The sequence below is a fragment of the Molothrus aeneus genome, unplaced genomic scaffold (assembly GCF_037042795.1).
Source record: "Molothrus aeneus isolate 106 unplaced genomic scaffold, BPBGC_Maene_1.0 scaffold_34, whole genome shotgun sequence".
NCBI classification, from domain to species: domain Eukaryota; kingdom Metazoa; phylum Chordata; class Aves; order Passeriformes; family Icteridae; genus Molothrus; species Molothrus aeneus.
Genome location: NW_027099005.1, coordinates 37,501 through 63,916, shown reverse-complemented (window position 1 = coordinate 63,916; position 26,416 = coordinate 37,501). Strand labels below are relative to the sequence as shown.

General features: G+C 52.6%; 2 protein-coding genes across 2 annotated transcripts; both read left to right on the top strand.

Moving 5' to 3' along the window:
• The first annotated feature begins 449 nt into the window (after positions 1-449).
• Positions 450-1,382, top strand: LOC136570484 (olfactory receptor 14J1-like). Its single transcript, XM_066570949.1, has one exon. It carries the CDS (start codon positions 450-452, stop codon positions 1,380-1,382), a length of 933 nt encoding a protein of 310 aa, XP_066427046.1.
• A 14,364-nt stretch (positions 1,383-15,746) lies between these two features.
• Positions 15,747-16,712, top strand: LOC136570413 (olfactory receptor 14A16-like). The gene has a single exon (XM_066570891.1). The coding sequence runs from the start codon at positions 15,747-15,749 to the stop codon at positions 16,710-16,712; it is 966 nt and encodes a 321-aa protein (XP_066426988.1).
• Positions 16,713-26,416: the final 9,704 nt, after the last annotated feature.

The window sequence follows — 26,416 nt, the reverse complement described above, 5'->3', positions numbered from 1 at the left end:
CTGCTCTCAGCAGTGTCTCCTGGCTGTCCAGGGTAACACAGGAGTGGATTTCAGAAAGGTGCAAGTGCAGGGCAGCTGGAACAGGAGAGAGGGACAGAGCAATCCCCATCCCTTCCCCCAGGCAGCTCCTCAGCCTTAGCTGAACATTCTTTATCCAAGTCCAAACACCAGGACTGGCCCCTGCCCTCATTGTTCCCCTGCACTGACTGGGGGTCAGGGCTGACTCCCAGGTGTCCTGCAGCTGAAGGTCCAGCTCCTGACACAACACTGCCCAACAGCAATCAGGGCTCCAGCAACAGAGCTGAAGGAAGATATTTGAGACATGGACAGGACGAGGTGTTCAGTGGCAGGAAAGGGTCTGTGAGAAAGGGCTTTGACTTTTCTGTGAGAAATCTCCCCTCCATTGCCCGGTCTTTCCTCCTCTAGGTCAAAATGCCCAGACACAGCAAATGTCCAACAGCAGCTCCATCAGGCACTTCCTCCTGCTGGCATTGGCAGACACGCGGCAGCTGCAGCTCCTGCACTTCTGCCTCTTGCTGGGCATCTCCCTGGCTGCCCTCCTGGGCAACGGCCTCATCATCAGTGCCGTAGCCTGCGGCCACCACCTGCACACGCCCATGTTCTTCTTCCTGCTCAACCTGGCCCTCGCTGACCTGGGCTCCATCTGCACCACTGTCCCCAAAGCCATGCACAATTCCCTCTGGGACACCAGCACCATCTCCTACTCAGCATGTGCTGCACAGCTGTTTTTCTTTATCTTCTTCTTTTCAGCAGAGTTTTCCCTCCTGACCATCATGTGCTACGACCGCTACATGTCCATCTGCAAACCCCTGCACTACGGGACCCTCCTGGGCAGCAGAGCTTGTGCCCACATGGCAGCAGCTGCCTGGGCCAGTGCCTTTCTCCATGCTCTGCTGCACACAGCCAATGCATTTTCCATGCCCCTGTGCCATGGCAATGCCCTGGGCCAGTTCTTCTGTGAAATCCCACACATCCTCAAGCTCTCCTGCTCACACTCCTACCTCAGGGAACTTGGGCTCATTGTGCTTGGTGCATCCTTAGCCTTTGGTTGTTTTGTGTTCATGGTTTTCTCCTATGTGCAGATCTTCAGGGCTGTGCTGAGGATCCCCTCTGAGCAGGGACGGCACAAAGCCTTTTCCACCTGCCTCCCTCACCTGGCCGTGCTCTCCCTGTTTCTCAGCACTGCCATGTTTGCCTACCTGAAGCCCCCCTCCATCTCCTCCCCATCCCTGGATCTGGCAGTGTCAGTTCTGTACTCGGTGGTGCCTCCAGCCCTGAACCCCCTCATCTACAGCCTGAGGAACCAGGAGCTCCAGGCTGCAGTGTGGAGACTGATGAGTGGACCATTTAGGAAACATTAAACTGCTGGGCAGTTTCTGAAAATAATTTGTAATAAAAGTTGTCTTTGATACTTCTTGTTGGTTTCATTTTGGAGCTTCTTTTTCATTGTTTTCCTTTTTTTAATATTGTCCCTAAACTAAACCCATCAAATTTGCCATATCTCGTTTTGTTTCTCCACACCTTCACTATGACCCACAGACTGTGTCAGTGAGGAGCTGTGCTCTTGCTAGCTTCAAATGAAATAAATCCTTTATTTCATTTGAAGCTATCAAGAGCATAGCTCCTCACTGACACAGTCCAGCAATGTTTTCCCTGGAGACCCCCCTTTTGTTGCCTTCTCTGGAGCTGCAGCAGCAATGTCTGTGTGCAGAGCTGGGGCAGATCAGTGCTGGCCCAGCAGCTGTGCCCAGCAGCAGCAGCAGCACTTGGTGTTGCCAGTGCTGCTGCCGTGGCCCTGCCCCGCTGCCCTGCTGGCCCTGGTGTTGCTGCAGGGCCTGAGTGCTCTCGGGGCCGGGCACAGCCCTGGGGGTGGCAGTGCCGGGGCTGCAGCAGGGACAGGCCATGGGCACTGCTGGGGCAGCGCTGACGCCTCAGGCCAGGCCCTGGGGGCTCCAGGCTCCTTGCCCAGGCTCTCTCAAGAACACGGCCAGGCCAATGCTCAGCACAGAAAAGCCCCGTGAGCAGCCCCAGGCTGGCCGTGGGCAGGCTGGGGGCAAACAGCATGGCTGGGGCTCTGCAAGGGCCCTGGGGCAGATGGGAAGGAGCAGCAGAGCAGGGGCTGATCCATCCCCAGTGCGCTGCACAGCCCAGGGCAGCGTCCCAGAGCGTCCTCATGCAGCTGTCAACAACATCCCCCCTCTGCAGCCCTGGCCTCTCCCCCAGCTCACACAGGTGCCCCATCCTTGCAGGCACAGACACGGCAGCACTGGCTCAGCAGCCCCTGTTTGCATTGCACACAGCAGGGGCAGCACCCCCATGCTGTTGCTGTGGGGACATGAACCTGAGGGAGCACAAATGCCATCAGCCCCTGGGGCCAGCAAGGCCTGCGGGACACCAGGGAAACCACTCAGCTTTGTCCTGGCCTCTGCAGTCAGCCAGAAAGTTTGTTCCCATCAGCTGGGAGTTTCCTGTCCCTCTGCAGATGCTGTTGCTCAGAGCCAGGGCTGCCTGGCAGCCACTGCGAAACTGCCCCGAGCATTTCCTTGGCTTCACCTTTGCTTTCTTTCCTCTTTCCTGATCCAGATTTCTTCCTATTGCCCATCACTGTCCCCTCCCCTGCAAACAGCCCATCCCTGTTTGCCCTTTCCTCTCTGGCCCCACTCCCCATCACAGTTCCTGACTTGGCCCCATGGGAACATCCCTTGGGCAGCAGGATCATCCTACAAGTGCTGCAGGAATTGTCTGCAGGCTCCTGCAGTGCTTGCTGCTGCTCCCTTGCCAGAGGCACCCCAGGCCAGGGGGGCACATCTGGGCTGCTGTGTCTGGCTCTGGGGCTCCCTGTTCTGGGCAGTGAGGAGGGGCTGCAGAGGCTCTGCAGGACTGACAGAATGGGCGTTGGGGCTGGCAGGAGAAGCTGAGGGACCTGGGCTGCTGGAGCTCCTGAAGAGGAGGCCCAGGGCTCCTCCTGCAACTGCTCCAAGGGTTGTTCCAGAGAATCACAGAATCAGCAAGGTTGGAAAAGACCTTGGAGATCATCAAGTCCAACCTGAGCCCTGACACCACCTTGTCTCCCCGAGCCTCCTCTTCTCCAGGATAAACAACCCCAGCTCCCTCAGCCGCTCCTCACAGGACTTGTGTTCCAGACCCCTCCCCAGCCTTGTTGCCCTTCTCTGGACACGCTCCAGCCCCTAGATGGCTTTCCTAAATTGAGGACCCAGAACTGGACACAGCACTCGAGGTGTGGCCTCACCAGTGCTGATGCAGGGGAAGAATCCCTGCCCTGCTCCTGCTGGCCACACCATTCCTGATTCAGGCCAGGAGCCATTGGCCTTCTTGCCCACCTGGGCACACTGCTGGCTCATGTCCAGCCTGCTGTCCATCAGTGCCCCCAGGTCCCTTTCTGCCTGGCCGCTCTCCAGCCACTCTGTCCCCAGCCTGTAGCGCTGCAGGGGTTGTTGTGGCCAAAGTGCAGCACCCAGCACTTGGTCTTGTTCAACCTCACCTTGCTGGATTTGGGCCCTGGATCCAGCCTGTCCAGGTCCCTCTGCAGAGCCCTCCTACCCTCCAGCAGATCCACACTCACACCCAGCTTGGTGTCATCTGCAAATTTGCTGATGCTGGACTCAGTCCCCTCATGCAGATCATCAGTGCAGACATTGAAATCCATGCTGGCTGGCTCTGATCCCTGGGCCATCCTGTGGGTGCCCTGTGATGGCACTCAAGGTGATCTGTTCCATAATCTTGGAACAGCCCTCCTCCATTGATTAAAATCAATGAGTTAGAAAGTAGTAAGTAGCTATGGAACTGAGGAAAAGGGAATATTAATAGACTATGATAAAACACTCCACAGAAAACACAATTATGCTAAAGAGTCTCCTTCTCCTTTTGCAGAAAGGCCCCTCACCAAGGACATAACCAGGGTGGTACAGAAAGCTGCATCAAGAGCTTGTGGGGGGAAAGGGAGTTCTTTGTGTTGTAATGCCTACGGAAATTCTGTGCAGTGACAGAGCTCTTGTAAGAGCTGTAAATTGGTACAATGCCTTCAGGCCTAAATTCAAGCTAGAAGCATGCTCCCAGAGCAGCAACCTTTCTGTCACTGCTCTTGGACTGCAGCTTCAGAAACAGGCAAGACAGACCTCAGCTTCGAAAATCTAAAAGCTCCTTTTCGGTTCCTTGATCAGATTCAGGATATACTAGATTGCCAAGCAGTTTGGATTCTATTTGCCACCTGTATGCCAGTTGTCTTCTGTTAATTGGGCAGTTTTCCTTATCTCTTCCACAGCCAATCCTCCCTCCAGGGGAGACATCTGCTGATAATAAGCTATTGAATGTCACTGCATGGCTGAGAAGAACTACAGCATCCCATTGGGAGATGCTCCGCCCAGAGGGAGGAGCCAAGCATTCCTACCCAGATATAATCTTGAAATTCTGGAACACCAGCACAGCTTCTCCACTGGATTTCCCAGAGGAACAGCAGCTGCCTCTTCCACTGGATCTTCAGAGGAAGACTACACCTTTCTACAGGATCCCTGCTCCAACAGAACCACACCTGACACTCCAGGAGGGCTGCAGCCACAATTCCAATTGGACTGCTACCAACACCCTGACCCACAGGGTGTCAGGTTGTATTCTGACTCTGTCAGTGCTGTTTTGGTTTACTGCATTGTTTATTTTATCTTTTTATTTTCTTCCCTAATAAGGAACTGTTATTGTTGATTTTTACCTGAGAGCCCCCCTTAATTTAAAATTCATGACAATTTAGAAGGCAGGGATTTACATTTTTCCATTTCAAGAAAGGCTCCTGCCTTCCTTAGCAAACACCTGTCTTTCCAAACCAAGACAGAGGAGCCACCTGTGTTATACATGTAAATACGTAACACGAAAAAAGCAAGAGCCTCAAAAAGGCAAAACGGCTTGGTAATTTGTAGAAATAACTTTGATCAAAAATAAAATGTGTTAATAGATAGGTCTGAAGATGACATTCACAATTTTCCTGGTGATATTGTGCACTGTACTGTAACAGTGGATAGTAACTGGACATAGCCAGTAGATAACTGGATATGCTTTTCAAACTTAGTATTCATTGAATTATTCATTGAATTCTCATCCTTCTGTACACTTCAGCTCTGCTGTAAACTTCAGAGACATTTTTTCATAAGCTTCTAACAAGTTACTCTGGATCCATAATTCCTGAGACCAAAGGGAGCCCAAATGCCGAGTGGGATGACTCTTTCTCAAAGCCTGGAGTCACACAGAATGAAGCAGTACTTAAATCATCGTGTGCATCCCATACACATAACAGTCCAGTTACTGACCATCTGCAATAATTTTTTGACTTTTGCTACAAATTACCTTCAAGAATAAGCTACAAATAATATCTTGAACCTGTTTAAATTCAGGGGTGGCATTACAATTGCCCTAAAAAATTCAAAGGGGACCTAGTGCTGTTGCAGTAATACAAGAGAACTGTAAGTGTGTATTACTAGTTGTTATTCATATTAGGTAAAAATGGATCAGCTCAGCTTTGCAAAGCAAGAAACAAGTCATGGAGAGTTGAAATGATGGATTTGGGACAGTGTAGCCAGTCTGCTTTTTGTGAGAGATGCTCTTAAGCAGTGGCAGTAGTAATGTACTCATCTCCTGTAACTTTGCTCCTTGTGATCTACTATCCACCTCTGCAATTTTTTCTGCTCTTTTATTTCTTCAGCTGAGTACCAAAAGGAAACACAGAACTGCAATGTTGCTACCAAAATAATAGATCTTTTTTTCAAACTAAAAAATACCCAGAGCTTTTAGAAAACACAACAGAAGTGTTGCAAAGTATAAACAATACAAGATATCGAAGAGTATTTTGACATTATACTACATCAGCCAAAGAAATGGATAGTAGGGCTTGAGGAACAAGGATAGAAATGAAGTTTTGTTAAAAGAGCTTATTTTGGTCTCTATGTGGTAACTGTCATCACCCTGATGTAAATACTTCACAATCTATTTAAATTTTCCTAAGTTGTATTATTTTGCAATCAGCTATGATTTTTTAAATTTCTCCTGCACCCATAACTGAATGATCTGAGCACAATCTCCAAACAAGACAAATGGTAAAGTAGCAAAGGGCTGCAATAACTGAGCAGCCAACAGGATAAGCCACACTGGCATCTCTTGGCTTTGCCAAATCCTCTGTGAGTGCTTTCCTTTCTTTCCCTCTTTGGTTTAAAATGCAACACATTTTCATTCCTTCTGATGACTCACCTCTGATAGAAAAAGGCAGTAGCTGTGTTTGGCAGGGTAAGTTGCATTTGCAAATTGGCTCACCTTGTTGGCAGCAGAACTGCATTTTTTCTTATCAAAGCTGCTCATCAGCTTGAGTGGGGAGAAGGCGCAAAAGGATCAGAGAGGCTGGTGCAGCTCTGATGGTGTGAGGATCCAATGGTGCAAAGAGCTGGGAGGTGAAATCCCTTTTCTTGAGTTCAGGGTCATTAGGGAAAGGGAGGGTGTGCCTGAGAGCTCAGTTCTGTCAGCCATATTCACCTAGTAAAAGGCTTTTTTCCTGCACCTGTGTGTGTGGCCAATGCCAAGGGATGGCAGCTCTTTCTGTTGTGGGGGCATTGCAGCCTCCAACTGCAGACCATGCAACCTGAGCTGCATTGAAATGTGTTCTCCAGGGCTCCGTTTTGGGGCTGGTCCTGGTTAACATCTTTATTGATGATCTGGAGGAGGGCATTGAGAGCACCCTCAGTAAATTTGCAGATGCCCAGTTGGGTGGGAGTGTGGATCTGCTGGAGGACGGGAAGGCTCTGCAGTGAGACTTGGACAGACTCGATCAATGGGCCAAGGACAAGGGCGTGAGGTTCCACAAGGCCAAGTGGCACATCCTGCAGGTCACCAGCCGCCTCAGGGTGAGCCAAAGTGTGCCCAAGGGGGCAAGAGGCCAATGGCACCTGGCCTGGATCAGCAGCAGTGTGGGCAGCAGGAGCAGGCAGCGCCTGCCCCTCTGTGCTGGGCACTGCTGAGGCCACACCTCGAGTGCTGTGTCCAGCTCTGGGCCCCTCGGGAAAAAGGACATTGAGGGGCTGAGTGTGGCCAGAGAAGGGCAGCAAGGCTCACGAAGGCTCTAGAAAACATGGCCCATGAGGAGTAGCTGAGGGAGCTGGGTTTCTTCAGTCTGGAGAAGAGGCTCAGGACCTCACCGCTCTCTCCAATTCCATGGCAGGAGAGTGCACTGAGGGGGGCTGTTCTCTTCTGCTGGGTCTGCACTGAGAACCAGAGGAATTGGCCTCACCTTGAGAGGAAATTCAGGTTAGATTTAGAAAAAAAAATTCACTGTTTACGTGTTCGGGCCTGGGAATAGGTTGACCAGAGAGGTGGTGTGAAATACAAAGCTGTGTTTCGTGTCAGGTACAAACAGGTGACGTGTGTATTTGTGAATGCGAAATGTGTGGACCCCGACAATGGGAGAGCTGTGAATTCTAATAATAACTGAGGAAAATAAAGCATGGAAAAAGGCCTTTGAACCTATCTTTTGTTTGCAATTAACCCTGGTTGATTTTGGAGCATTGGAATTAAGGTGTTAAGGATGTTGCTTTTTGCTTGCAGTTAATCCACAAAGAGTCTGCAATAATAACCTTTTGAAGTATAATTTTAGAATATTACTTGTATCCTTGAAACTATAGCTTTGGAATATATATAAAGGAAATATGCTTATCTCACGCCTTATGGAAGCAGAGAAAAACAGCTTGAGAAAGGAAGATGAACATCACCTCAAGGATTTATGGTTTCGACCAAAGGGAAGCTGGACATCACTGTTGTTAGATTTATAATCTCTGCAATTAAAAGGTGGACCCACATCTGGGGAGCTGGACTCCACCAGATGGGATTCATCTTTCTTCTTTCGGAAACTGAAAGAAGAAAGATGATCCCGCCACCATCTGGGATCCTCCTTTTGAGATACATCCTGAGAAACTAAGATCACAATAGTGTATAGAATTGTGATGTAATAATTTGGAATAAAAATTGCTGATGAGTAAAAAATTGGAAATAGAACCTGCTGAAAAAGCTGATGGGTACCCCTACAAATACCTGTAACCCTCAATTATCAGTGTGCAGTTGGAGGGAAAACTTCCCCCACTGTACCCAGCACTGTATTGCTCATACTTTACCATATTAAATAATAAATTGATTGCTGCTTGAATGTTGGCCTAGTCAAGCTTCTTATTCATAACGCTAACTAATAATATTTGAAGTATTTTGGTGCCATTTTTATCATCTTTTTCTTCGATAGGGTCAAGGAGGGGGCACTTTGGGGGCCGTGGAGACATTTCTGGGGCACATTTGGGGCAGTTTTGGGTCTGGGGAGGGAATTCAGAGAGAACTTGAGCATCTGGAGGACACTTGGGGGAGCCAGGTGGGCACTTGGAGGGGCACTCGGGGATTCTGAGGGACAGTTCGGGGTCCGGGGCAGCACTTGGGGGTCCAGGAGGGCCCTTGGAGGTCAGGGAGGGGAATTTGGGGCCCTGCAGGGTCCGGGCGGGCGCTTGGGGGGCTCGAACGGGGCTCTCTGGGGCGCGAGGGGTGATGGGAGTTGTAGGAGCGGGTCTAATACGGTTTACCAGGGCCGCGGAGCATCACGGGAGTTCTGGGCGCAGCTGCAATGGCTCTCGGAGGGGCGCGGGGCATGACGGGAGATGAAGTCCCAGCTGGAACAGCGCTGGACGTGCGCCGCGAAGCATGATGGGAGCTGTAGTTCCGGAAGTGGTAGAAACGCGATGTCTGGGGGTCCGGGAAGGCTCTTGGGGGTCCGGGAAGGCTCTTGGGGGACACTTTTGCCTCCGAGCCGCGACTTGAGGTCCTCGGGAGGCAAATGTAAACGGTTGGGGAGCCCTTGGCGGGACTTCGGAGAGCTCTAACCGGGCTCTTTAGGGCGCGGGCACGGCAGGAGTTTTAGGCACGGGACTGTGTTCTGAGGGGCTCTGGGGCCGCAGGGGATGAGAGGAGATGAATTCCCAGAAGTGGCTGTGCCGGGCATCTGTGGGGTTTGGAGCACTCTGGGGATCCGGGGACGCTTTTGGGGGGTCCCGAATGTGCGCTGAGAGGGAACTGAGGGATCCTGGAGGGTCTGGGGGACACTTATGGGACAGATGGGGGCGGATCCCGGGGTTCTGTGGAGCGCGGGGCGTGACGGGCATTGTAGTCCCAGCTGCAATGGGGCTCAATGGGGCCGCGTGGCATAACAGGAGTTGTAGTCAAAAATTAAAGATGGCGTCCATCCTAGGCACCGCCCCCAGGACCCCTATCTCCGGCTGTGATAGGCTGCTGGAAGTGATTGGCGTGAGCCTCAGCAAATGGGATGCGGTGGAGGCGGGAACAGCAAATTCACCTTTCTCCAGTCCCTCCCATTACAGACCAGTTCATCCTCAGTACAGACCAGTACAACCCCAGTACACCCCAGTCCCTCTGAATACCCCTGAGTCTATGCCCAGTCCCTTCCAGTTCCCCACCGATGTCATCCACAGGATGCCCCAGTGTCCCCAGTCTTCTCTGCAATGTCCCCACTATCCCCAGTTTGACCCAGTATCCCTCAGTATCACTCCCAGTATGTCCCAGTGTATCCCCACAGTCCATCCCAGTCCACCCAGATTCCCCCTCAGCATTCCCCGTGTCCCCAGGTTATCCCAGTCCTCCCCAGTATCACTCCCAGTATGTCCCAGTGTCTCCCACAGCATTCCCAGTGTTCCCCAGTATGTCCCAGTCCTCCCCAGTTTTTCCAAGGACAGTTTAATTTCAAACTCATGGAACAAAAGGTCCATTGTGAAACAGCAGAACCCCATTGCTTTGGTTTAGAGCAAATTTGGGAGACAATCTCTCAAGGGGCTCTAGTAGGAAAGTAAATTTAATCGGCTCTTCCCTCCAGCCGGTCCGGGAGAAAATACTTTTTTCAAGAAGAGTGGAAAAAAAATGTTTATTAAACAATAAAACTTAAACAATATCGATTAATAAAACTTTTTGCTGCTCTAAAAGAGATGACAAACTGAGAAAGTCCCTTCCCCGGGTTGCAGCTCAGCTCATTTAGTCTCTGATCAGTCCCTCCAGTGCTGGAAATGCCACGGCCCAGGCCCTGCCTGGTGGGCTACTGGTGCAGCTGCTGGTGCTCTGCTGGGTGTTCAGTTTAGAGCAGGTTTCAAGAGGTCTAAAGAAAAGGGGGAAAAACACAGTCCAGGGAACTTCTTTGCTTCAGCTAGCTAAACTAACTAAAGATAAAAAAGAGCTCTGTCTCGCTGTCGGTTTATTTGCAGACTACACAGTCAAGGAGCAGGAATGTGGAGGAGTGAGAGCAGTGTCTGGAAAAAAAACTGTGCACTTCTCTCTCTCCTTCGCTCTTTGCAACAAGTTTTAAGGGTGCAAAACTTATTATTCAGCATAACAGGACGAGACGACTGGGGATAAAAGCATCATATAGTCAACCCAGGACACCCATGGAACCAAAATCCATTTTGGCACATTGAACCAATGGTCCATTGTGATACTGCAGACCCCAGGAGACCATTGTGACCCTGAGAAACCTCTTGGAACCACGGGGCCATTGTGACACAGCAAGGCCTGGTGGAACCATGGGTCCATTGTGACACTACTGAACCTCACAGAACCAAGGTCACCGTGTTCTACTGCAGAGCCTCATGGAACAAAGGGTCCATGGTGACACTGCAGAACCAAGGAGACTGCTGTGGGCAGTGTGAGAGCTCATGGAACCAGAAGTCCATTGTGACACAGCAAGGCCTCAAGGAACAAAGCATCCCTTGTTAAACTGTGTGGCCTCATGGAACCATGAGCCATTGTGACACAGCGTGGCAACATGGAGCCAAGGGGCCACTGTGACACTGCGGATCCAAGGAGACCATTGGGACTGAGGAACCCCATGGAACCAGGAGTCCATTGTTCCACTGTGGGACGCTGTGCAACCAAGGGGAGCACAGTGACATTGCGGGGCTCATGGAGCAATGGAGACTGTTCTGACACTTTGGGACCCCCTGGAACCAAGGGGCCATTAGAGCATGGCCGGGCCTGATGGAATCAAGGGGACTGCAGAGAACACTGTGGGTGTCCATGGGATGAAGGGTCCATTCTGACACCGTGGAACCAAGGATACCATTGTGACACTCTGGGCATCATGGAACCAAAGGTCCATTGTGACACGGCAGGGCCTCATGGAACCATGGAGGCCATTTTTACACTTGGAGGCCTTGTGGAAGCAAAGGGCCATTGTGATATTTCAGAGCCTTGTGCAGCCAAGGTGACCATAGTGACACTGTGGGGCTCCGTGAAACCAATGCTCTGTTGTGACACTGCAAGGCCTTATGGGATCATGGTGACACTACAGGCCCCATGGAACCAATGGGCCATTGTGACACTGCAAGGCCTCATGGAAGCAAGGAACCATTGTGACACTCTGGAGTCTTGGTAGGCCATGGGGCAGCTGTCACACTGTGTGGCACCATGGAACCAAGGAGTCCATTGTGACACTCCAGGGCCCCATGGAACTAAGGATCCATGGAACAGTGCAGGACCCCATGGAACCAAAGGTCCATTGGGACATTTTGGAGCCTCATGGGATCCTGGAGTCCATCATGATGACACTTGGAGGCCTCGTTGAATCCAGGGGCTCTGCAGGGCCTCATGGAACCAAGGAGACCCTTCTGACATTGTGAGTCCCCATGGAACCAAGGGTCCATTGTGACACTGTGGCACCAAGGAGACCCCTGTGACACTGCAAGGCCTCATGGAAGCAAGGGACCATTGTGACACTCTGGAGCCCCATGGAAACAAGAGGCCAATGTGACACATCTGGGCCTCATGGAACCAAGGATCCAATATGACACCACCACTGTGACCCTGCAGGGCCCCATGGATCCAAGGGAACAGGGAACAGGTCTGGTTGGCTTGGCCTGACTGGTCCAACTGCCCTTGGCATGTTGAGGGTCTCTTCTCATGTACCCCTGAAACCCTGGGGCTCTGGCCTTTCCTTCAAATGGAAAAGAACTGCCCTTCTCATTCATGCATCCATGGCTAAAACAGAATTCCCCCTCCAAAATTCCTCATATCCAGGGATTGCTCCCGGACAAAGGCTGCCATTACCAACAAGTCTGGCTGACCTTGTCTTCCTGAGAGCTGGGTCTCACCTGCCTTCAAACACTGGGGCTCTGTGCTTTCCTTCCTATGGAAAAGAACAATCCCTCCTGCACAGGCACCCATGGCCAAAACTGGTACTTGTCCTCCAAAATTCCTACATACAAGGGTTTTTTCTCCTAGACAAGATCTCCCAGTACACACAGGTCTAGCTGGCCTTCGCTTCTGGTGATTGCCTCTATTCTGCCCTGAAACACTGGGGCTCTGCCCTTTCCATCCTAAGGGAAAAGAACCATCCTTCTTCTCCAGGTGCTCATGGCTGAAATTGGGATTCCTCCTCCAAAAGTCCTATATCCAGTGATGGCTCCTACACAAAAGCTGCCATTACAGACAGGTCTGGCTGGCCTTGGTCTCTGGTGCCTGCAGTTCATCAGCCCCTGAAGCACTGGGGCTCTGTGCTTTCCTTCCTATGGAAAAGAATCTTCTTATTCCTCCACGGCCAAAATTGCTACTCTTCCTAAAATGTTCACTATACGAAGGGTTTCTCCCAGACAAAACCGGCCAGCTCTGGCTGGTGTTGTGGGCTCTGATGGCCACCTGTCATCTACCCCTGAAACACTGGGGCTCTCTGCCTTCCTTCCAATGGAAATAGAACAGTCTTGTCCCAGGGCCGTGGCCAAATTTGAGATTTAGCCCCTACATTCCATATATCCAAGGATAGCTCCCAACCAAAAGCTGCCAGGAGAGACAAGTTTGGCTGGCTTGGCCTCCCAAGGGCTGCTTCTCATCTACCATCAAACCCTGGGGCTCTCTGCTTTCCTTCAGATGGAAAAGAAACAGCCTTTTCATCAAGGGACCAGTGGCCAAAACTTGTATTCTACCTCCCAAATTCTGTGTATCCAAGGAATTCTCTCAGGCACAAGCTGCAATTCCATAAAGGTCTGGCTTGCCTTGGTCCTTGGTGGCTGCTGCTCATCTGCCCCTGAAACACTGGGCCTCTGCTTTCCTTCCAATGGAAAAGAATCGTTGTTCACATCAAAGTGCCCATTGGCAAATCTGGAATTGGGCCTAAAAAAATCTATCTATCTATCCAAGGATTGCTCCAAGGCAAAAGCAGCCAGGACACACAGGTCTGACTGGTCTTGTCCTGAGGTGATTTTCTTAGACTATGAGCAGAATGTTTTCATTTGCCAACACCTTGGAGAGGACCCAGAGATTTCCAATGTGGGGTTTGGAGGCCTCAAGCACATGAGCACAATATAGGGACAAAGGAGCTCTATACTCAGTGGGGTGGAGACTGAGGACAGCAGAGGAGAGGCCTGGGAGGGATTGAAGGGTGGTTTCAGAGATGGTGGATCCTTTTGACATAGTAGAGAACAGAGAAAGAAAGAATTAATGCAAAGGGCAGATAGGGAGGGCCAGACAGGACACAAAGAGAAAGGAATTTCCCTCTCAGGGCAAGGCTGTGGTGCAACACATCCCCCAGAAGGAGCCTGGGCCAGCCCCAGGCTCTGTGTGGGCAGGCAGAGGCAGGCAGGAGGCAGAGCTGTCAGCAAAGGAAGGGCCCAGCCAGGTGGGGAAGGCGGGGGATGCCGACAGCCTGCAGGGACAGAGGCGCAGGGCAGGGACACCGTAGGACAGCCTGGGCTGCACAGGGCACAGGCATGGGCAGCAGCTGCAAGACAGCCCTGCCAGAGCCAACTTGGGCAGCACTTTGGCCATGGCTGCTGGGCCTGGGCCTGAGGCAGGAGCAGGAGACGAGTGACCCTTGCAGGCCTGGGGCCTCATGGCCTCCTTGTCCCTGCTATCCGGCACGCTGCCCAGCATCGCAATAAACATAGACTTTCTAACTTTAAACTGTTAGAGAGTGTTTGTCTGTCACAGTTGGATATCAGTACTAGATCAATATCCATATATTTTTATTAAATCACATCACTGCCTCCAGTGTTCTGCTCTAACTGAATCCTGGGGACACTTTCTCAGTCGTGTCCCTCACTGGGACCCATTAAACTTCCTAAACTTTGGAGTCTAATTTAACTTTGAGTTCTTGAGAAGTTTTTGAAGATACTCTCAGGGACTGAGTCTGATGTAAACAACACCAAATCCCTGAGAGGCTCATTAAAGTCCTTGTGCTGTGTCTGTGCTGCTGAGCTTTAAAGGAACAGCTCTTCCCAGGGCCAGCTCCTCTCCCAGCCCAGCAGGGCTGAGGGCTCTGCCTGCAGGCACTGAGGGGACAGGAGCCAGGCAGAGACAGGCTGAAGGCAATCAGGATTGGGAAGACATTGAGCTGAGACTTCACCTGGGGAAAGATCTTCACAGCCCTGTGCATGGTGAGTGTGTGGGTGCAGGGCAATGTCCCCTGTGCTCCTGGAGGGATCTCCTGAAGCCAGCAGACCCCACAGCCTGGGGGATGTGTCAGGAGGACTCTCCCAGTTTCTCTGTGGCACAGGAGGAGCAGGAGGAGCAGGAGGAGGAGGAGGAGGAGGAGGATGTGCTGCAGAGCGGGGCTGCCCTGGGCACCGTCAGAGGGACAGGGCAGGACGGCTCCTGCTGCCAGGGACGGCTGCAGGGGCTGAAGCTGGGGCTGCAGCCAGGGCTGCCCAGGGCTGTCCTGCAGAGCAGCTCCTGCAGCCCTCAGGGCTCTTGGCCAGCCCAGGGCATGTGCCACCTGCCAGGGGCAGCTCTCAGCCTGCCTGGCAGCTCCCCATGGACGCTGCAGGGGAGAAGTTCCAGGTGCAAGGAGCCACCCCCATCAGGGCAGATTCCTCCTGCTCTGGAGATGGTGCTGCATGGCCAGGGCTGCTCTCAGCTTTCTCCTAAAGGGAAGGGAAAGGGGCTGCCAGCTTTGGCTGTGTCACTGAGCCTCCTGCACTGTCAGCCTGGGCATCAGCAGATGGGCCTCAGATCTCCCTCAGAAAGTGCCTCCTCAGCCTCCTCTCCCTACAGACAGCAGCAGCAGCACCCTGGCTTGCAGCATCTCTGTTTGTCTGGCCTGCCCTTAAGGCCCTGCTGCCAGGGAGATGCCCCTGGGCAGTGCCCTGTGCTGGGAGGGGTCTGCAGGGCAGAGCTGAGCCCCCAGGGCTGGGCTGGGCTCTGGCAGCACTGGCAGGGACAAGGCTTGGATAGAGAGAAACAGCTCCCAGCAGGCACAACTCCAGGCAGCAGAGAGCCAGAGCAACACTTTGCATCCCTCCATGTTGAGCTGCACAGGGAGAAAGCAAAGAGTTTCGAAAAAATTTTTTTAAAACAGCATTTCAAAAGTCCACTTTGTTTTCAAGCACATTTTAAGTGTGATCACCCTGAACTCGAGGGAGGGGAAATGATCAAAGGGCACCTGTGTGGGGACCAGCATGTCCGACTGCACTGGGGCTCAAGGAGCCCTGTTTTCCCTCTGGGCTCCCCAGTGTTCAGCCTGAGAGCAATGCTGAAGATGAATCAGTAAGTCAGCAGCAAAAACACCCAATCAAAAAATTCTAGCAAAGTCCCCCCTCCAGGAAGAGAATTAGTTTTGAGTGGATTCCATGCAAAATTCATAGGACTGACTCAAAAAGTTGGACCCAGCTTGTCAATGTCTTGTTTCAACAGTCCACCATGCCCAGAGTGAAGGAATGTCCAACAGCAGCTCCATCAGGCACTTCCTCCTGCTGGCATTGGCAGACACGCGGCAGCTGCAGCTCCTGCACTTCTGCCTCTTGCTGGGCATCTCCCTGGCTGCCCTCCTGGGCAACGGCCTCATCATCAGCGCTGTAGCCTGCGGCCACCACCTGCACACGCCCATGTTCTTCTTCCTGCTCAACCTGGCCCTCAGCGACCTGGGCTCCATCTGCACCACTGTCCCCAAAGCCATGCACAATTCCCTCTGGGACACCAGCACCATCTCCTACTCAGCATGTGCTGCACAGATGTTTCTGTTTGCCTTTTTCATTTCAGCAGAGTTTTCCCTCCTGACCGTCATGTGCTACGACCGCTACGTGTCCATCTGCAAACCCCTGCACTACGGGACCCTCCTGGGCAGCAGAGCTTGTGCCCACATGGCAGCAGCTGCCTGGGCCAGTGCCTTTCTCAATGCTCTCATGCACACGGCCAATACATTTTCCCTGCCCCTGTGCCATGGCAATGCCCTGGGCCAGTTCTTCTGTGAAATCCCACACATCCTCAAGCTCTCCTGCTCACACTCCAAACTCAGGCAAGTTTGGCTCATTGTGTTAAGTGCTCTCCTATATTTTGGTTGTTTTGTGTTCATGGTTTTCTCCTATGTGCAGATCTTCAGGGCTGTGCTGAGGATCCCCTGTGAGCAGGGACGGCACAAAGCCTTTTCCACCTGCCTCCCTCACCTGGCCGTGGTCTCCCTGTTTGTCAGCACTGGCTTTATTGCCTACCTGAAGCCCCCCTCCATCTCCTCCCCATCCCTGGATATGTCACTCTCTGCTCTGTACTCAGTGGTGCCTCCAGCCCTGAACCCCCTCATCTACAGCCTGAGGAACCAGGAGCTCAAGGATGCCTTGGGAAAACTGGTGACTGCATCTTCAGAAGCAATAAATTCTCTTTTCTGCTACAGAGCCTTCAGAATATAACTCTTTACAATCTCAGCCTTTTTCCCCCTATTTGTCTATTTTTTACTATGGTAACTTTTATTATTGTTGTAGTGTTTCCTACATAATACTGTAGGATTTCTCTTTGCATTTCTACATGAATATCTACCTTTCTTTTGAAACACAAAGACTTGCAAGAGGCTTGTTTCCTTGGCATTTAAATAAAAACAAGTGCCTGCCCTGACTTGTCTGTCCAAGGCATTACCTCAGCCCTTCTCTGTCCCTGCAGGGGCAGTGCCTGTGAGCAGAGGTGGAGGGAAAAGAGTCCCAGCACAGCAGCACAGCCAGGGACAATGGCCCTGGCTCTTCCCCCATCTGCTCTGCCCAGCTCCACCCTGTCCTTGCCAGCCCTGCTGTGGCTGTAAGGCCGGAGTGCTCTGGCAGCTTGGTCCCTGTCCTGCTGTGTGTCCCTGCTGTGGCCACAGGCAGGGCCAGGCCATGGGCACTGCTGGGACACAGCTGGGCTCCAGCACAGCAGCTCCATCAGCAAAGGGCATCTGCTGAGGGCAGGGCAAGGAGGCTTTGCTCTCCTCCAGAGCTGCTGTCAGCAATGTGCTCCAGGAATGCCCTGGCCCAGCAAAGCCCAGTGCCTGGGGCAGGGGGGAGTGTGCAGGGGGGGCTCACAGCAGTGTCCTGGCCCAGCCAGAGCTCCTGGCATGGACCTGAGGCAGCAGCAGAGCAGGGCCTGGGCTGTGTCTTTGTTCTGGGACAGCCTGGGAAGGTGCCCCAGGGCAATTGTCCCACAGCAGCCCCTGCAGCCAACATTGCCAGCACTGGCCTCTCCCCACCTGCAGGAGGTTGTTTGGCCTTGCATGGAGGGACACCAAGGGACCAGGCCAGCAGGCCATGTTTGCTCTGTGCTGAGGAGATGTCAGCAGTGCATGGTGTGTGTGTGGGGAGATGAACCCCAGTGAGCACAAACACCATCAGCAGCACCCGGGGGTGGCACAATTCCAGCGGCACAAACAGTGCCTTGAGGCCACTTCACTCTGAGAGTAACATCCTCTGGGAAAACACCTGAATTCTTTGCTGGGTTGTGGTTAGGACTGCAGGGACAGAAATATCCCAGGCAGGGAGGCTGCAGGGAAAAATGCTCAGGGCAGCCATGGACTGCACAGAGAGACATTGGATAGAGTGAGGGTCTGTGGGGAGAAATCAGAGCTGCCTCCCTTCTGAACCAGCCCGAGGACCTGACAGGGCTGTGCTGTGTTCTGGGCACTGACCTGGAACTGAGGGATGTGGAAAAGGCCTTTGGTGTCAGGGCCGTTGAGAAGGCTGGGCAGTGTCACTGTGGGACCTCTCTCAAACCCCTTGGAAAGGCCAGAGCCATCCCAGAGGGTCCTGGGCACTTGGGAAGGGCAGACATGGAACCAGTCTGCAAACAGGGCAGGGAGGGGGACTGGGAGAGTCACAGCCTGGTCAGGCTCAGCAGGGAAAGGGATGTGGCAAATCCTCCTGCAGCCATTCCAGGCACTGGCAGGACAGGGCAGGCACTGCAGAACCCACGTGGGAGGGAAAAGAAGGGGATGTTGTGTGCCCAGACTTCAGCCAGGCCTGGGACAGGGTCTGCTGTGGTCTCCTCAGAGCCAGACTGGAGAGAGCTGGGCTGAAGGAGTGGAACATGGGCTGGGTGGGAATTTGGCTGAACAGTGAGGGTCAAATGTCATCCATGGTACAGAGTCCTCTTGGCAGCCATGCCCTGGTGACATCCCTCAGTGACCAGCCCTTGACCACCACTGTGGAATATTTCTATTGTCTCTAAAATGGCATTAAATGAACTTTCAATTCCTTTGTGGATGCTGCCAAATTGCAGGGAGTCTGTGACTGAACTCATCTAGTTAATGGTGCCTGCAAACATAATTGGGCAAGATGACAGAGTTGGGTAAATTTATCTTGCTGTCAGGTGCCAAGCAAGCCACAAGAAAGGACAGAAAAAACTCATGCATCAGAAGAAAGGCAGTTCAATAGGGAAAAACCCAAATCCAATGATTAAAACCTCCAAACTCAACCAAAAAAAAGGCACAGCAAGACCCACTAACAGAAGAAAAGCAAATCCTTAGGAAATCTCCTATCAGCAGAAAATGTTTGACCACCTTGTGGCAGGAGAAGATTCTGTATGTGTTGGTGCTGTTTTCAAAGAAAAATGTCTTAAAAATAAATTATTCCCTACCCCCTTGCCCCTCTGCTTCTCTCAGGTGATTGCTGATCATGGTGTGACATGGAGTGGAACATCCCTTGGGTCAGTCCAGCCCAGCTGTCCCATCCCTGTTCCCCAGGAACACTTGCCCACCCCAGGCCCATCGGTTGGGGGGGTTGCAGACGCCTCATGCGGGGCGAGCACTGAGACAAGGACAGGAGAACAGAACATTTACTCTTGTCAAGGACAGTAGAACAGAACAGCACAGCCTTGGAGAAACTGATTGAGGATGTGCCTCTGGCAAACAGAAGCCACACAAAATGCAAGCAGGATGCCAGCTCAGCTCTGCAAGGCTGACAAAACAGAAGTTATGCAGAACAATAATATTGCCCTTACTCAAAAGTGGGGGTCAAGAAACAGCCACCTAAAAAGGACACTGGATGTTGAAGACAGACCCCAAAGAATCATAAAAGGATTTGTCATAAGGGGTGCAACTATGTCAAATAAATTCAAAGACGTGGGGATAGCTAATGGATACATAATGAGTGTGTGTGATAAAAACTCTGTTCATTCAATGCTCAGTGCAGTCGAATGGAGGAAGGATGGCCCAAGTGACCACCATGCTGTAATAAAGAAGACCTCCTTTCAAATACTCCAAACTCTGTTCAGAAGTTTCTATCCAGTGGATTTCAGTATCAGTGGTGTCCTTGACTCCATTATGCCCCACAGTTTCACAATGGCCCCTTGGTTCCATGAGGCCCTGCTGTAGAACAATGGACCCTTGGTTCCATTGGGTTCTGTACTGTCAAAGTGGCCTCCTTGGTTCTGCACTGCCACAATGCTCTCCTTGGTTCCACGAGGCCTTGGTGTGTCACAACAGCCCCTTGGTTCCATCAACTGCCACAGTGTCACCCTGGTCTCTTGGATCTGCAGTGTCACAATGGACAATTGGTCACAAGCAGCCCCGCTGTGTCACCATGAATATTTGGTTCCATGGGGCCCCAGAGTGTCACAACGGCCCCTTGGTTCCATGAGGTTCCACAGCATCACCATGGTCTTCTTGGATCTGCAGTATCTCCATGGACCCTTGGTTCCACGTGGCCCTGCTGTGTCACAGTGGTTCCTTGGTTCCATGAAGCCCCAGTGCATAACAATGGAATCTTGGTCCCGTGAGGTTCTGTACTGTCACAATGGTCTCCTTGGTTCTGGACTGTAACAATGGACCCTTGGTTCCAGAGGTTCCATGATGTCACAATGGTCTCCTTGGTTCCATGAGGTTCCATGATGTCACAATGGTCTCCTTGGTTCCACAAGGTTCCATGATGTCACAATGGTCTCCTTGGTTCCATGAGGCCTTGCTTTGTCACAATGGCCCCATGGCTCCATGAGCTTCCATGGTGGCACCATGGTCTCCTTGGTTCCACATTGTCACAATGGACAATTGGCTCCATGGGCCCTGCTGTGTCACAATAAACCCTCAGTGCCATGAGGTTCTGTGGTGTCACAATGGTCTGCCTGGTTCAACGAGGCCCTGGAGTGTCACAATGGCTGCTTGGTTCCATGAGCTTCCAGAGCATCAACAATGGTCTCCTTGTTTCTGCAGTGCCATAATGGACCCTGGTTCCATGAGGTCCCTAAATGTCACTGGTCTCCTGGGTTCCATGTGGCCCTGCTGTGTCACCACGGCCCCTTGGTTCCATGAGTTTCTGTACTGTCAGCAATGGTTCCTTTGTTCCAATGAGGCCCTGCTGTGTCCCAATGGACCCTGGGTTCCATGAAGTTCTTCAGTGTCACAATGGCCCCTTGGATCCATGAGTTTCTGTACTGTTAGCAGGGAGTCCAGGGGGGAGTCCAGGTTTCTGTATCTCCAGAGGAAGGGGTTGATCAGTGCCATGGGGGCAGTACAAAGATGGAGCCAGTGGGGGAAGGGGGAGGGAGTGGCTGAGGGACACAGAACAAGGGGAAGGAGCCAATGGGGTCAAACAGCTTTTGAGGGAAGCTTCTTGTGTCTCCCTAACCCAGGGAATGCCTCTCAGGGTCTCCACAGCTGCAGAGTGTCACAATGGCCCCTTGGTTCTTTTGAGCTCCTCAGGATCCCAGTGGCCCCTTGGCTGCATGAGGCCCAGCTGTGTCACACTGGCCCCTTGCTTCCACTGGGCCCCAGAGCATCACAATTGTCCCCTCATAGTTCCATGAGGCCCCTCAATGTCACAATGGACCTTTAGTTCCATTAGTCCCACACTGTTCCATGAATCCTTAGCTCCATGGGGCCCTGGAGTGTCACAATGGTCCCTTGGTTCCGTGGTGCCACAAAGGGCCTCATAGTGTCACAATGGACTCCTTGGTTCCATGGAGACACAAAGTGCCACAGGGGCCCTTTGGTTTCACCAGGCCTCAAAGTGTGAAAATGGCCTCCATGGTTTCATGCAGCCATGCTGTGTCACAATGGACCCTTGACGCCATGATGCCCCATAGTGCCACAGTGGTCTCCTTAGTTCTACATTTTAAGAATGTCCCCTTGGTCCCATGGAGCCCCACAGTGTCACTATTGTGCCCTTGCTTCAATGAGGCTTTGCTGTGTCACAATGGCCTCCATGGTTCCATGATGTCCCGTAGCAGAGCAATGGTCTCCTCGGTTCCATAGTGTCAGAATGGCCCCTTTGTCCCATGGAGCCCCACAGTGTCACTGTGGTCCCCTTGATTCCACGGGGCTCTGCAGTGTCACAATGGCCCCTTGGTTCCAATGGGTACTGAAGGGTCAGAATGTTCTCCATGGTTCCATGAGGCCCTGCAATCTCCCAATGGACCCTTGGTTCCAAGGGCCCTGCAGTGTCACAAGGCTGCCTTAGTTCCACGAGGCCCTGCAGTGTCATGGTGGCCCCTTGGCTCCATGAGGCAAAGCAGAATCAGAATGGCCCCTTGGTTCCATGGAGCACCACTGTGTCACCATGGTCTCATTGGTTCCACAGGGCTCCTCAGTGTAACAATGGACCTTTGGTTCCATGAGGTTCTTCAGTGTCTCAGTGGCCCCTTGGCTCCATGTGGCCCCGCTGTGTCACAGTGCCAGGTGGTTCCATGAGGCCCCACAGTGTCCAAATGGTCTCCTTGGTTCTGGGAAGCCCCACAGAGCCACAAGGGACCCTTGGTTCCAGGAGGCCTTGCTGTGTCACAATGGACTTTTGGTTCCAGGAGCTTTCACACTGTCAACAATGGTCTGAGCACTGCAGTGTCACCATGGATCCTTTGTTCCATGAGGTTCTGGAGCATAACATGATCCCCTTGATTCCAGAAGGTTCTGCAGTGTCACAATGGACCATTGGTTCCATGCAGCCCCACACTGTCACAATGACCCCATGGTTCCAGGAGCTTCCACACTGTCAGCAATGCTCTCCTTGGTTCCATGAGGCCTTGCTCTGATACAATGGACTTTTGGTTCCATGGGGTTCCAGTGCATCACCAGGGACCCTTTGTTCCATGGGGTTCCACAGTGTCACAGCTGAATCCTTGGGTTGTCAGCTGCTGCTGTGACCAAATGTCTGAAATATCAGAATAGGACTCCATAACACTCATTTGCTATTAAAGAGGGTATCATATATTGAGGCCTAAGGTGCAACATGGAATAACTCCTAACCTTATGAGGACATGTAATTCTACCAGTGTATTGCTTATACACAGTCACTAAATGCCAATTACAATTTACCCATTTCCATAAAATCCACCCCAAGTTCCCAGATTCACTCCTTGTTTTCTCTATCCCTGCACCCTTGAGCCAGATGTCTTCTTCTTCTCTTCCAAGCATCCTTGCTGGGAAAGCAGCCCCTGCATGCCTTGTTCCTGTGCTGAAAGTTCCCAGGCAGGGTAAAAATGGAATGAACCCTTTTGATATCAGCCCCAGGCTTTGTGTGGGCAGGCAGAGGCAGGCAGGAGGCAGAGCTGCCAGCAAAGGAAGGGCCCAGCCAGGTGGGGCAGCCGGGGGATGCCGACAGCCTGCAGGGACAGAGGCGCAGGGCAGGGACACCGTAGGACAGCCTGGGCTGCACAGGGCACAAGCATGGGCAGCAGCTGCAAGACAGCCCTGCCAGAGCCAACTTGGGCAGCACTTTGGCCATGGCTGCTGGGCCTGGGCCTGAGGCAGGAGCAGGAGACAAGTGACCCTTGCAGGCCTGGGGCCTCATGGCCTCCTTGTCCCTGCTCAGCAGCCTGGCAGGGGCCGCCCCATGCTCCTGCCCTTGGCATTGCACATCCCCACATGCCAGAGCCCATCCTGGCAAGAGCCCTGAGCAAGGAGGGAGGGACAGGATCTGCCTGGCCAGGCCCTGGGGCTCAGGCCCTGGCCCTTTGCATTCCTCAAACACATCCAGCTTTGCTCAGCACCAGAGACACCTTGGCCTTGTTTGTCCCCAGCTGTCATCACTGCCTCCAGGGCTCTGCTCTAACTGGAACCTGGGGAACCTTTCCCAGTCGTGTCCCTCAGTGGGACCCACTAAAACTTGAAGTAACTTGGGAGTCTAAATTTATCTTTGAGTTCTCAAGAAGTTTTTTGAAGACACTCTCAGGGATTGAGTCTGATGTAAACAACATCAAAGCCCTGAGAGGGTCATTAAAGTTTTCCTAGTCCAGTGATGGAGAAAGATTTCAAAGAACTTGTCAGAAACAGACATTCCTATTTTAAATTATGTATTTTTATTTTATTTCTCTTTAGAGCAGAGGTGGTTGCAGCATTCTGTGATTGATATTGACCCAGGGTCTCTCCTCAGGAGCTCTGGCCTGCTCACAGAAGCTGTGCCTGGAGCTCTGACCCCGTGTGGACAACCTTGCTCCACATTGCCCAGCCCCATCCTGTCTGTCCTCACTGCCCTGGGACCTGCTGTGCTTGGAGAGCTGGCTGCACTCAGCCTAACAGGGGTTTTCACTTTTTGTATTTTTTGAAGCAATCTGAAACTGCTGAGTTTCCGCACTGCAAACAGACACACTGCTCAGGTGTATGCCAGCCCAAGGTGCCACCAAAGCCACTGCAGAGCTGCCCTGGGCCAGCTGTGAGGGTGGATCATCAGCCCAAGCTGCACTGGGCCACTGCAAGGGGCTGTGGCCATGGGCACTGCACTGACCTCACTGCTGGGTTTGGCTGCCACGGCCACCGTGCGAAATTAAACTGTCCTTGGAAACACTGGGGAGGACTGGGACATACTGGGGAACACTGGGAACGCTGTGGGAGACACTGGGACATACTGGGAGTGACACTGGGGAGGACTGGGACAACCTGGGGACACGGGGAATGCTGAGGGGGAATCTGGGTGGACTGGGATAGACTGTGAGGGTGCACTGAGACACACTGGGACATACCAGGACATACTGGGAGTGATACTGGGGGATACTGGGGACAATGGGGACATTGCGGAGAAGACTGGGCACACTGGGGCATCCTGTGGATGACATTGCGGGGGAACTGGAAGGGACTGGGAATGAACTCAGGTGTATTGGGAGGGACTGGGCTGTACTGGGAGGGATTGGAGCGGCACTGGGGTTGTACTGGGTTCCACTTGGGATGAACTGGGCTGTACTGGGGTTGCACTGGTCTGTACTGGGAGGGACTGGAGAGGTTGAAGGGGCTGTTCCTGCGTCCCAATTTTGAAGCTCCCGCCCATCACTTCCAGCAGCCAATCAGCGCCGGGATCGGCGCCTCGGAGGCGGTGCCTGGTGGCGCCGCCATTTTTTTGCCTACAACTCCCGTCACGCCCCGCGGCTCGATTGAGATTCGTTTGAGCCGAGACTACAACGCCCGTCATGCCCCGCGCTCCACAGAACCCCGGGATCCGCCCCCATCTGTCCCATAAGTGTCCCCCAGACCCTCCACGATCCCTCAGTGCCCCCTCCGCGCCCATTCGGGACCCCCAAAAGCGTCCCCCGATCCCCGCAGTGCTCCCAACCCCACAGATGCCCGGTACAGCCACTTCTGGGAATTCATCTCCTCTCATTACCTGCGGCCCCCGAGCCCCTCAGAACACAGTCCCGCTCCTAGAACTCCTGCCGTGCCCCTCGCCCTAAAGAGCCCGATTGGAGCTCCCTGAGCTCCCCCCCAAGGCCTCCTGAACCGTTTACGTTCCCTCGAGGACCTCAAGTCGCGGCTCGGATGCAAAAGTGTCGCCCAAGAGCCTTCCCGGACCCCCAAACGCCGCGTTCGAGCCACTTCCGGGACTACAGCTCCCATCATGCTCCGTGGCGCACGTCCACCGCTTTTCCAGCCGGGACTTCATCTCCCGTCATGCCCCGCGCCCCTCCGAGAGCCATTGCAGCTGCGCCTCGAACTCCCGTGATGCTCCGCGGCCCCGTTAAACCGTATGATACCCGCGCCTACAACTCCCATCACCCCCCGCGCCCCAGAGAGCCCCGTTCGAGCCCCCCAAGGGCCCTCCCGGACCCCGAAGGGCCCCAAATTCCCCTCCCTGACCTCCAAGGGCCCTCCTGGACCCCCAAGTGCTGCCCCGGACCCCTAACTGTCCCTCAGAATCCCTGAGTCCCCCTCCAAGTGCCCACCCGGCTGTCCCAAGTGTCCTCCAGACCCTCAAGTTCTCTCTGAATTCCCTCCCCAGACCCCAAACTGCCCCACATTTGCCCCAGAAATGGCTCCAGGGATCCTGAAGTGGTCCCCTTGAGCCTGTGTGAGAAAAAGATGATAAAAAAAGATGACAAAAGGACTACAAATATTACTAGTTACCATAAGGAGAAAGAAAGAAATAGCTAATAGGGATTAATTAATTAATGAAGGGAATTGTGTTTCCTAGAATGAGAGACCAAAAAAATTTTTGGTTGCTAAAAATGTATAGATTTTTAAAGGAAAATATAAAAATAAGGTATTAAAAATAATGAAGAACATTTTCATAAATTAGAATAATATATTTGTAATTTTATTCATAAATTAAATTTTATTTATAAGGAAAAATGCATAATTTTTTTTTATGTTTAGGGATGTCAGTCTCAGGTGGGCGATGTTGGACATGGTGAGGCTGGGGGTGAGGAGCAGCTTGTCCAAAGAGGCTCAGCCCTCAAGGGACTCATTCTTCTCTGTGCCCAGACCTCCTATGGAGACATTCAGCATCAAGATCACCTGGGGAATGCTTCCATCCCCTCTTCTCTGAAATGAAAAGTAAAAAAATATTCCCTTGTCTAGAACCAAAAATCATGATGTGCACTTTGGAATCTCCCTCCTGAACAGAACTCCAAACTGACTCCAATCGCTGCACAAGGCCTGGAGACTCAAAGGCAATGGAAGGGAGACAAAGAGCTCCTGAGGGCTTTCTGGATTTTAATCAGCCCCACGCTGGATTTGGGGCTGGGTCCAGGAGCCTCAGGCACGGAGAGAAGGATGAAAAAGCTGCTCAAGGAGTCAGCAGCAAAACTCCAAGTGCCTTGGAGCATGGCTGGGCCCCAGTGAGGGCAGGGAGTGCCAAAGGCTGCCCAGGGCCTGGTGAGAGCAGATCCTTGAGGCCAGGATTGCAGGGAGCCCAAGGCTCTGAGCAGGGAACTGCAGCGCTGAGTGTTATGAATGGCA

Bases quoted from the DNA above. Each gene is read 5' to 3' on its own strand.
- LOC136570484 (XM_066570949.1), top strand. From the start codon at position 450: ATGTCCAACAGCAGCTCCATCAGGCACTTCCTCCTGCTGGCATTGGCA.
- LOC136570413 (XM_066570891.1), top strand. From the start codon at position 15,747: ATGTCCAACAGCAGCTCCATCAGGCACTTCCTCCTGCTGGCATTGGCA.